This window comes from Gymnoscopelus braueri (assembly GCF_963280865.1).
Source record: "Gymnoscopelus braueri genome assembly, chromosome: 14".
NCBI lineage: Eukaryota > Metazoa > Chordata > Actinopteri > Myctophiformes > Myctophidae > Gymnoscopelus > Gymnoscopelus braueri.
In genome coordinates this window covers 49,052,798-49,065,379 of record NC_137619.1, presented here as the reverse complement: position 1 = coordinate 49,065,379, position 12,582 = coordinate 49,052,798, and the positions used below count along the sequence as shown (strand labels likewise).

At 41.4% G+C, this 12,582-nt stretch overlaps 1 protein-coding gene across 1 annotated transcript; it reads right to left on the bottom strand.

Annotated features, from left to right (window-relative positions):
- Positions 1–2,158: 2,158 nt before the first annotated feature.
- Positions 2,159–12,116, bottom strand: LOC308100679 (polyunsaturated fatty acid 5-lipoxygenase-like; the record flags this gene model as incomplete). The annotated part of the gene is given in 11 exon segments (XM_080449745.1): positions 2,159–2,823; positions 2,826–2,924; positions 3,772–3,942; positions 4,139–4,239; positions 4,929–5,050; positions 6,509–6,687; positions 7,462–7,548; positions 8,180–8,383; positions 8,886–9,032; positions 9,507–9,679; positions 11,975–12,116. Coding segments are annotated over 11 exon segments (1,494 nt in total). The 3' UTR covers positions 2,159–2,754.
- Positions 12,117–12,582: the final 466 nt, after the last annotated feature.

The window sequence follows — 12,582 nt, the reverse complement described above, 5'->3', positions numbered from 1 at the left end:
AAACTCTTTCTTGAATAGATGGGTGGTCCTTAAAAGGACCGTTGTGTTTAGAGTGTACTATTTGACAATGTAAAAAAATCCAAAACTATTGTATGTATCAGTATACAGTATATATTGTTTTCCTGGCTCAACAGAAAGGTCTGCATTGTTACCTTGATACGTTTTTACGCGCGCAGCGCGCGCGCACGCACGCACGCACGCACGCACGCACGCACGCACGCACGCACGCACGCACGCACGCACGCACACACACACACACACACACACACACACACACACACACACACACACACACACACACACACACAGGGAGAGCAGAGGATTCCATGCAAGGCACCAACCTGCTCATCAGGAGCAGTTAGGGGTTAGTGTCTTGTTCAAGGACACTTCGACAGTAACAACGCCCTGGTGACTTCGGTTCCAACGGCCAAGAACCTTGGTGTTGTCCTGGACAGTCAGCTCTCATTCAAGACACACATTGCAGCGGTCACTCGATCCTGTAGGTTTACTCTCTATAGAAAGGCTCAGACCCTTCCTCACACAGGAGTCGGCCCAGCTCCTTAGTCATATCAATTAAATTATTCTTTATTTCAGACCCAGGGAGATCCATATCACAATAAATAAAATAAAATAACAAAGAAAAAAAAATATATATATTTTATATTAAAAATATATATATAAAAACTTGACTACTGTAAGTCACTCCTTACTGGCCTCCCGGCATGTGCACTTAAGCCCCGCCAAATGATCCAGAATGCCGCAGCACGCTTGGTCTTCAACCAGCCAACATTTTCACATGTCTCCCCCTTTCTCCGCTCCCTCCATTGGCTCCCAGTTACTGCACGCACAGAGTACAAAACACTGATGCCTGCCCTGCACAGCAACCAAAGGTATGGCACCCCCATATCTTCAAAGCCTGATCCAACCCTACAACCCCTCCCGCTCACTCAGATCAGCTAACACAGGGAAGCTTCAGTTTAGTTTAGTTTATTTGATCATCTTCACCAGTATCAATAAATTCATACATCAACATAAGCAAACTGTTACATAGTTAAAGGTGATCAAAAGGCATAGGCATAAGCCAAAAATAGTGTTGTGTCTCTCTAATACATTGGATATACGTGTGGTCAAGATTATACATTATCTGTTGAAGCTCATCATAACTCAAAAGGTTATGTCTGGTCAAAGAAATAGTGTGGTTTAGATATCTGTTAAGTGTAAAGCATTTAATAAAAGAAAATACAAGTTTGTCTTTTGCCTCTGTTGTGTGTCCAGTCCACTGCAAGTTCCTGAAGGCAAAACTGGGGTGGTCCATAAATCCCCTTTGGATTTGAGGTCATTCATTTGTTTCATTTGCCCTCAACACCCAGACACACGCTACACATTCCACCCATCCATGCAATCAACAGACCCCCCCCTCCCAACACACACACAGAGAGAGAGAGAGAGAGAGAGAGAGAGAGAGAGAGAGAGAGAGAGAGAGAGAGAGAGAGAGAGAGAGAGAGAGAGAGAGAGAGAGAGAGAGAGAGAGAGAGAGAGAGAGAGAGAGAGAGAGAGAGAGACAGACAGACAGACAGACAGACAGACAGACAGACAGACAGACAGACAGACAGACAGACAGACAGACAGACAGACAGACAGACAGACAGACAGACAGACAGACAGACAGACAGACAGACAGACAGACAGACAGACAGACAGACAGACAGACAGACAGACAGACAGACAGACAGACAGACAGACAGACAGAACTTAATCAAACCTGGTGGAGGTTACATTTTGTTACAGGTTTTTCCTTTTAGTGGATGGCCATTAGAGGGCAGTAAAGTCAATCTTTTGAAGCCCCAGTGCAGTGTCCTTTGGGGACAATATTTAGATACAAAGGGGCCAAGTGCTTTAAAAGTTTTTAAAATACATTTAAAAACAATTCTGCAATCAATGGGTAACCAATGTAATGCCGCTAGCACAGATGTAATATGTGCCCTGCATCGTGTGTTGGTTAAAAGTCTAGCTCTGCATAGTAACAACTGGAGTCGATGCACCGAGGAGCGACTCAAAGAATAACTTGCCACAAACACGATTTATTGCAGTTATAGTATGAATAAGAATGTTTTATTTACCAATTACATATATTAATACATTGGCAATGCTCATGGAGAATATATTTTTGAAATGATTACTATCAGAACATAGAGCTATTTAACAATTCTTATAACAAAATATCAATTAACACCACCTTTAACATACATGCATGAAAGAACATCCGATATTATGCAACATAGCAAAAAAAAAACAGCTAAATAACATAATTGGAGGAACGTCTACAATATTGTTGCTGTCAGGCAGAAACCTTTGTATCTCCGTATTTAATTTGTTTTAATGTTTTTTTTGTAAATTAACGCCCTACTTCCTCCTACTACAGTGTCACGCTAAAATATCCGATCTACAAGCTCACACGTCGCATCGCAATGGATGGTGAGCTTGTAGATCGGATATTTTTAGTCAAAGTCAAAGTCAAAGTCAAAGTGAAAGTGGGCACGTGTGTTTGCAGGTTTTATACATATTGAATCAATGAAAACTACTAACAAGAGCTTGTGACTAAATAATAACTACATTGGATCTATTTGGAAATTGGAACACAGGTTTTTTTTTATTTTTTCTTCCATTTCCTGAAACTATATTGTGGACAAACAAGGTTTCAACACGACGGCGACAATATGAAATGTAAGGACGCAGAGAGACAGTAATGGTCTGTCACAGAGCAACACTGTTGGCGATCTTGTCAGGGGACAGGTAGTAGAAGGGCAGCCTCTTTCCCTCTTTTCACCGCTGCCGATGTCTGCCAGCTCCCTCCTGAAGCTCTCCATGGCCTCTTTGACTGGCTTCTCTATGAAGTGCTCGTCAGGGTACATGCCTAGATACAGCTGAAAAGGGCAAACCACAAACTGACCTTATTTCGGGGCAACAAGGAGGCCATTTTCCTTTTACGGTACATCATACCCGTACTTCTGCTCTTGATTCATACCCCCTGGGTATGAAGTAAAAGCAAATTGGCCTCCGTGTGAATCTTATCTATAAATGCACAAAATCGGTGTCTGTCTTGTGCATAACATGATCGCTGTATTGTGCTGATTTTGATCGATTTGGTCGGGTCAGCGGCTGTCCAGAAAAACCGAAATCCCCAAATATATGTGTCTGTCTGGTAGATAATGCAGGTGCGCTTCCTCTGGAAGCTTTCATGAGCAGTGGTGGGTAATCAGCCACAGGAACAGCTAGTTAGAAGAAGTTAAGTTACCAAACCGAGGTGGAAGTGGCGGCACTCCAAAATAAGAGAATCCGGGACAAAGGCTCAGTTGATCACTTTTTATTAGGGGCTAACGCGTTTCAGTTGTTCATTCTTTATTAGGGGCTAACACGTTTCAGTTGTTCATTCTTTATTAGGGGCTAACACGTTTCAGTTGTTCATTCTTTATTAGGGGCTAACACGTTTCAGTTGTTCATTCTTTATTAGGGGCACTTTTTGGCACCAGCCTTCCTCAGAGCCTTATTTTTGCTCTGAGGAACTGCCTGAGGGGCAGTGAGGGCCCACACGGCCCCAGGTGTGTGTACTGTGCAGTATTTATGTAGTGTGTACCTCGTTGTCCTGGTACTGTATAATGTATAATGTCTATTGTAATGTGTAGTAGTGTGTAGTATTTAGTGTGTGCCTTGTTGTCCTGGTACTGTATAATGTCTATTGTAGTGTGCAGTAGTGTGTTATTTAGTGTGTACCTCGTTGTCCTGGTACTGGCTGAGGGCCCACACGGCCCCCAGGTGCCAGCAGGAGCGGCCACGGTCCGGCAGGCTGTCTACGATGAGCTGGACGTCTGCTACCCCCTTCTGGGCGGGAGGGGGCTTACGCATGGTGGAGGGAGCGTTGGGAATCCACGAGCACCAGTCATACTGAGAAATACACACACACATAGACACCCACTATACTGACACACACACACACACACACACACACACACACACACACACACACACACACACACACACACACACACACACACACACACACACACACACACACAACTGACAGTAGTAAGTGCAGGAACCCCCTCAAGGACCTTGAGATCCACTGTGGTAAAGAACCCACCTGTCCAGAGTTGACGGCTGCATGCTGCGCTGAGGCTGTGAAGATGGCCACCGTCAGGTACTCTGTCAGCTCCTCACGGGTTTTAAGCGACTTGGGGAACTCTACACATGTTGACACAAAACCAATGTTAATTTTGTCGACAGAAGCTATGACAAAAATTGTTCGTCAACTACCTTTTGTCAATGACAAAAACCAAATAAAAAAGCAATGAAGAAAACTTAATTTTCCTTCTAAATCTTGTTCTCACACTTTCAAGATTTTTCCAAAATGTTCAAAAATCAGCAGCTGTACAAGTGAGCTTGTATATCTGCTATTTTTTAATAGCCAACACAAAAATCTAAAATGACACAGATGCTTTCCCGGTTTTAATGGGTTAAAAACAATTAAGTTACTTGATTCAATATTCAGATATTTGCAATTAATTTGACACACTCCCCCTCCTATAAAAACCCATTCAACTTAACTCCATTTTAACCATGTTAGACTCATTGAAAACACAATTATGATTAAGTCCCTGGTTCTGGTGACTGATAGTTTTTTAATGTGTGAGGGGATTTGTCCAGATTTGTCCTGTCTGTCCTCATTGTACAGTACAAATAAATGATGACATAATGAAAAGGGAATGTATTATGTTTCAATTAAAACGCGCGCGCACACACACACACACACACACACACACACACACACACACACACACACACACACACACACACACACACACACACACACACACACACACACACACACACACACACACACACACACACCACACCAATGAATCTAAACCCACCACAGTAGTCGAAGTCCTGCATGCCAAAGCTGCACACGTCTTTAACAAAGGCTTGTATCTCCTCATCTCCCTCTACTGTTTCATCACTGCAGTAGTAAATGTTCACCACAGCTGACACAAAGCTGCAGGGGATAAAACACTGCTGTCACATTCCCTGGAACAGTGGGTCGGGACCCATGTTTGGGTCGCGGACCAATTTGTCGCGAGTAAATATCCCATTTTTTGTGTCTAAATTTGTGTGATTGAAAAATGTATATATATTATTTCAAAAGATTTAAAAAGTAACTTTTCATCACTTAAATTAATTCCAAAATATTTCAAAAGTAGTTAATAAATAAAATAAAATAAAAAGAAATCCTTACGAAGTAGTGAAAATAGCAGATCTACAAGCACACGTGTGAAGAGACGCGTTGTGAGCTTGTAGACCTTTTTACTAGTTTTGGGTCTTGAGCTAAAAGGTTTTGCTCTAGATTAGAACATTCACTACAGCTGACACGAAGCTGCAAGGGACAGAAACTAATGTCACATTCTCTAGAACAGGGGTCTTGATGGCAATTGATATCCTTTTAAAGCTTTAGTTATAACTAATTTGTATTATAATAAGAATATGGATTGCTTTAATTACTATTGTTTCATTGCTGTCCTAATAAAGACTAAAAATAATATATTAACAACCAATGTAATCATTAAGACAAATATAATAAGTGTGCTCATGATTGTCATGCACTTGAATCCATTTAATGAAAAGGTTATCTCAGAACAATGACAGTGGAAAGCCCCATCTATGATTTAAATAGTAAGAGTGGCTTAACTTATATAGAACTAATGACAGGATATGATTAAGCAACTTTAAAATGGCAAAATGTCAGATGGCCTGGCCGTTGGGGTTAGGAGAGGGTCATCTGTCTGTACAAGTGTCTGCATTTGTGGTGTCTGTTCCTTTATGTACAGTACTTCTCTAAGTCTTTAAGATGCAGGTTGCTGGAAGTTCCCTACCGATGGCTTGCAGAGAAATGCGGAATCAGATGGCAAGGAGATGACGCTCCCAACTGGGAGAACCACCCATTATTATTCTATGTATTAATAAGGCTCCAGGGACATGTTAGTGGGGCTCAGACTTCGTGAACTGACCTCGATGCAACTTGTTGCTGATAAGGAAAGCTAGTGTGTGTGAGCCCAGAGATCTCTGTTAAGTACATTTCTATATTCAATCTGTATTACTTTTAACTTACTGCTTGATTAATAAATACACTTAATTTTACAGTCTTGTCAGCTCTTAATTTCTCCATACAATGGACGCGCGGAGATGGCGTCATCCTAAAGGTTAACAAATGATCTCACTGCACAATTTGTCTGTTGTTTAAATAGCCTTGAATCTCCAACACTTGATAGAAAAAAAAGGAGGTGAACTATCCCTTTAAGTCTGTCTGTGGGGTTTGAAAATATTGTAGTAACGGCTTTAGACATAAAAAGGTTTTCCCCAATAGCAACAAAATACTGAATAATTATTTAAAAAATCTAATAATATAACAATAATGATGAATACATCCTTAATTATTAAACAGTGAATATGAACACACCTCTTAATGGCGTCCCACACTTTGTATCCGTCGTCTCTGTAGAAGTAGGTGGGCAGCTCCTCGGTGTTGTCCATGCCGCGGGCTCGGATGGCGTCGGGGAAGCACAGCGATCGGAACGTTAACGTCTTCATGGCCTTCTGGATCATCTGGACGTGACCTCCTCCACCTGTAGCGTTGGCCTGGATGGATGAGGACATGGAAAAGGATCGTATTTTTCAGGTGCAACAGTGGTTCAAGGACCCCCAAACTGAAAATGTTTTGTGAGAGGGACCTCCAGAAGCAAAGATTTGAGTAAAAAAAAATCACTTGAAAATGTATATATATTCAAAGATATGTGCAAATTTTCCCAATCATTCAGAAATAGCAGATCTTCAAGCTCAGTGTGCGAAGTGTCGCGCTATGAAATTGTATATCTGCTATTTTGTAATAGCCAATGTATAAAATATGGATAAAGCGGTTAAAATGATTGTGACGCTATATTAACTATTGTTGGGGACCCCCTGGTGCTCTCCCAAGGACCCCCCCCCCCTTGGAGCACCCAAGGGGGGGGGGGGGGACCTGGGTTCCTATGGCTGGAGTTATGATTTAGTCACAAGCTCTTCTTGTTAATACTTTCCATTGGTTCAGTCTACAGTATTCCAGATATGATTTTCACCTTTCCTTAGAGCCCTGCCACCACTGGTGAGGCTACAAATTATCAACTGACATTAATGACAAAGACTTGAGGGTTGAATGATGGTCAGGCAATGCTGCTCCGCAGGTCTACGACGGAACAAATGGGTGTAGACAAAGTCTACACATCCTCAGACCAGCCGTGAGATCTGAGCGGTCAAGTCAAAGTCACGATAGAATGATACATGCCGACAAGTGCGGTGATCTCAGCGTACGCCCATTAATTGGTCTACACCACTTAGATAAATGAGAGCCATTATGTCTCTGTCTCTCTCTCTCACCTTGTCAAAGATGCCACCCTCACAGATGAGCTGCTCTCTGGCCTTGGTGTTGATGGCGAGGGTGAAACGAACGTGTGGGATAAGTAACTAGAAGGAAGCAATTAATCAATCAATCAATCAATCAATCAATCAATCAATCAATCAATCAATCAATCAATCAATCAGCAAATAAACCAACCAAACAGATATCTATGTGTAGAATAAGTGTAGTGGTGGAAGAAGGGCTACAATTATTTATTTACGGTAAGTAAAAGTAGCAGTAGATATCTGTTACAAGTCCTGCAGTCAAAAATAGGGCTCAAGTAGATGTATGATTTCTAATAAATACTAAACCTACAAACTTGTAACTAGTGTTTTTTTTATATAGTGGAGTAAAAAGTACAATATTTGCCTTTGAGATTTAGTAGAATTATAAAGTATTGAAAAACAGTGTACTCAAGTAATGTAAACGTCACTCAAAATGGTTAAAACCGGGAAAGCATCTGTGTCATTTTAGATTGTAGCAATTCAAAAATAGGAGATATACAAGCTCACAGAGCGTCACTTTGTGCCGCGCTGCAAGCTTGTACATCTGCTATTTTTTAAGATTTTTTAAAAATCTTTAAAGTGTGAAAACTACTGATTTAGAAGGCATTTGTACAATCGGCCTCAACTCTTTATGGGTTAAGTACAGTACTTGAGTAAATGTACTTAGTAGTTACTTTCCACCTCTGATTACCTTGAAAACAGGGTGGACAGCAGGCAGCTGCCTTAACATGGCCACACCAAACACCTCAGACATGAGGTGGGTCCTCAGCAGGTGTGTGTTGGTCTGGTGGACGTGGAAGTCTGAAGAACGAACCCAGATCTTGGCCAGCAGCCAGTCATACTCATCGTCACTGGGCAGGAAAATGGGACTGTCCTCCCCTGGAGTCTGTCCCAACTGGGGGCAGAGGAAAGAGGGACATTCAAACCTTTGGGGTTGCCCTCATTTACAGTGCTGAGATACAATACAATTTAAAATACACTTTTTTTTCCCTTCACACAATTAATAATAATATAATACAAATAAAATGTTGTCTGTCTCCTATAACCACTATATATATTATAGGAGAATGTGTCTTTAGTGTGAGCTGTAGATCCTTCCAAGAGGCTGGAGCAATAAAACAAAAGGCAGCTTTTCCCAATTCAGTCTGCACTGTACTGGATATAACATACATAAACATACCGCCTTCCCAGACATATCAGAACCGTAAGAGGATCTTATACAGTTACCCTTTAGTGTGTGATACAAACTGATTAAGAGTTTTCTTTTAAAGTTGGAACACTCAGCCAAGCTAGAGGATCTTTTTTAAATCAAACTGGAATGACCCATTTCCATAGTTCATGGGTTTCCATGACTTTACACAGCAGAGTGGTTTCCAGTGACGTTCCATGACACCCACCTGTATGGCCAGAGGCATGATCTTGTTGTGAGCGTTCCTGTACAGCAGACAGATGGGTGCTGCCAGGTACTGCTGGGTGCAGGGGTCTGTGCAGTTAGGACTGATGCCTTCTAGCGCCTCATAGTCTGCTATGTACATGTTACCTGCCTGGAAACACAGGATAACATATATATATGAGAGAGAGAGAGAGAGAGAGAGAGAGAGAGAGAGAGAGAGAGAGAGAGAGAGAGAGAGAGAGAGAGAGAGAGAGAGTGTGCGTGCGTGCGTGCGTGCGTGCGTGCGTGTGCAATTATATACATATACATATATATATATATATATATATATATATATATATATATATATATATATATATATATATATATATTCACACCCCACCTCAGCGGCTGCCGGACTGTGCCTGATTTATATCTACAGGCATGCAACTAAGTATAACCCAGGATTTGGGGTTAGAAATGGAAAGGAGAACATATATGTGTGTGCATGCGTGCGTGCTTACATGCGAGCGTGCATGCATGCATGCGTGTGTGCATGCGTGACAGACAGACAGACAGACAGACAGACAGACAGACAGACAGACAGAAATACATAAGTGGATGAAGAGTGAGGCCTACACAGTACCTCTATCTCCTGCTCCAGTGTCATGTCCCTCTCCAGACAGGTAGCCACCATCTCATGGGTGACGGGGAACTTGTCTGGGAGTTTGAGGCATTTCCGGATGATCACTGGGTTGACGCCGTTCAGGAACTGGTAGCCAAAGATGAAGTCCTCCTTCCAGTGTTTCATCACATACTCTGTGTCATGATGATTATATGATTGCATGATTATAAGACTGACATCTCATGCTTGACCCAGTACATGCATGTGTTGAATCACTCTCATCTGCATTAAAGGCCAAGTCTGGACTAAAATAACATAGCCTTTTGTTCCTACTATTTGCAGAATTGCCCCTGTCGTCCAGTTTCCCCAGCAGCCCCATAGAGCCATAAGCATATCGCTACTTACACTATTTGATGCGGTCAAACGTGAAGTTCCTCATGAATCTGTTATTAGTTGTCATTACACACGCATCCATGCCTTGGTTGTCCCACACGAGCCGCCACAGTCTCGTAAATCATGTTTTGGGGTGAGAGTTCGGCACAACTGGCAATCAAAGTGACTACTGGCCAATCACAGCCCGTCTTTTCCGGAACTTGGCAAAATACACAACGACCTTATACATTTATACACCATTGGTCTGTTTAGCAGACTAAGACGGCTTGTGTGGGACAACCAAGGCATGGATGCGTGTGCAATGACAACTAATAACAGATTCATAAAAATAAAAATACAACTTTTGACCGCAACAAATAGCATAGTAGCGATATGCTTATGGACTCTGCTCTATGCTATGGGGGCTGTTGGGGAAACTGGACGACAGGGGCAATTCTGCAAATAGACGCCATGGCCAGTCATTTGGGATCAATATAAGTAGGGAAAAAAGGCTATACGTAATTTTAGTCCGGACTTGTCCTTTAAGCACATACTGATACCACTTGATACCATGACAATCAACCACTTTATCAGAGAGACTGATGTCTGTTCATTCTGTTATTTTCCATGTCTCATATCTTCTGGTCACGTCCTGTATATATTGTCTATGTGTGTAATAAACTTCAGAACTTGTGGTGTTATACTGCCTGGTGTCAACTTGTTCTCCGAGCTCATCACTCAACTGAACCATATCATTCACCACCGTTAGAGGGAGACTCGTAGGACCACATGGTGGGCCAACTAAATTCGCAACACTCTGCAGGTTACGGCACGTCACAACGCGACACGATAAGACACAAATAGATTAGATACCTTTTGTCACCTTTTGATTATGCTATAACAAATACAGATTTACTGTATGTTGGTTACTTGTTAACATGTTTTTGTTATTTATATTTCACCAAAAATGTTAAAGATGTTGTAAGTGATATTGTTTTGTTAAAACATGACGATAGATCCTCATTGCTATAGAGTGTTTGTTCAGTAACAGGGGTCTCCCTGTCTCTTTATTTTTTTAATAAACAGAAAATACATTTTCAGGTGGGACACCAATTTCATCAGGATAGAGGACAGATTTCTCAGCTTCATTTTTGTAGCATTCCAGTTACAATTTAATCTTCTCATTTATTTGTTTAATAAATTCCAATTTCACTTGTTTATCCTGCATCCTGTATTAGTTCTCTCTCCTGATTGGATGAAATTGGTATCCCGACCTGAAAATGTATCTTCTGTTAAAGAGCTGGAGAGATGAGGAGACCCCTGTTATGAACAAACATGATAGCAGAATCTGAAGAATCAGAATCAGAATCACCTTTATCAATGATTACTAACATAATAACACATTTTAACAAAAGAAAATCACCTACAGCACCATTAAGAATGTTAATTAGACAGCCATGTTGTTTAGACCAGTGGTTTTCAACCTTGTTTGCGTCAAGGACCCCCAAATTGACACATATTAGCCCAGGGACCCCCATTTGAAAAGATATGCCAGTGACTCAACCATTTTGATTTTTGATTGAACCAAATGGACCCTAACGGGTCCATTTGGTTCAATTTGTACACTCTCAGAGTTACAGACACACAAGGTTCAATTTGGTTCCTAACTATTAATTTGTCTGGGGACCCCCTGGAACCCCCTCAAGGACCACATGTGGTCCCCGGACCACTGGTTGAGAACCAATGGTTTAGACAGTTGCTAGGTTCATTGTTTACCTGGTATTCTAGTTTATTTGAGGCACTACAGTACATTGTTTTCTCTGCACTCCACTTATGTCACTATTTAACTTGTTGTTCATTGATAGAGCTTATGTTTACTCTGCTTATTGTGATCGTGCACTTGTAAGTCGCTCTGGGTAAGAGCGTCTGCTAAATGCCTAAACTACAAACTGTAGGCAACATACATTAAGTGTATAAATCTAGAACTTTAGCTAAATACCTATTTAAATGTGAGAATGATTAGTATTGTTTTTGTGCACATTGTCCACACCAGAATGTGACCAGAAATGCCTCATTCATGGTGATGTGACTGAGACTGACCTTGATGTGAGACTGACCTGAGATGGTGTTTTCAATTCTGACAAAGATCCGTTCAAAGTCAGCAAAGTCGCCCCAGGAGGACTGGAACATATGCATGAACTGATTCACACGCAGGTTCTCTATTCTGTGGAAGAAGAATGATACCACCATCATAATCATCATCGCATTAATCAAAAAGTGAGTTTGTAGTTCTGCTACTTTTGCAATTTTCTAAATTTCCCCCAAAACATTGCCTTCCCAAAATAGGGAGGCCAGGTTGCAAGTGGTTAAAATATGGTAATACTGTATATTCTGGTGGCTCAGTCAGCCATAGAATGGGGAAAAACTCAAAACCGGAGCATAAAAGAGGAAAAATACCTTTATGTCCACGCTTAATGTCCCTTTATGCCCTTTATGTCCTTTATAAATGTATTTGCCTCACCAGGACCAAAACTAAATCTGACTAACTGAGAGCTGGCTTATTTCCCTCTTTTGTGATATTGTTTTGCCTTGCACCTTAAAAGCCTCTTGTAATTGTGAGCGTTGTACGTGTTGTCGTTTCTTAAAGAATGCAGCATCAAATTAAATGTGAGAAATAAGCTAACATTACAGCTACGCGGTACAGCGCACAGATTGGGAGCAGGAA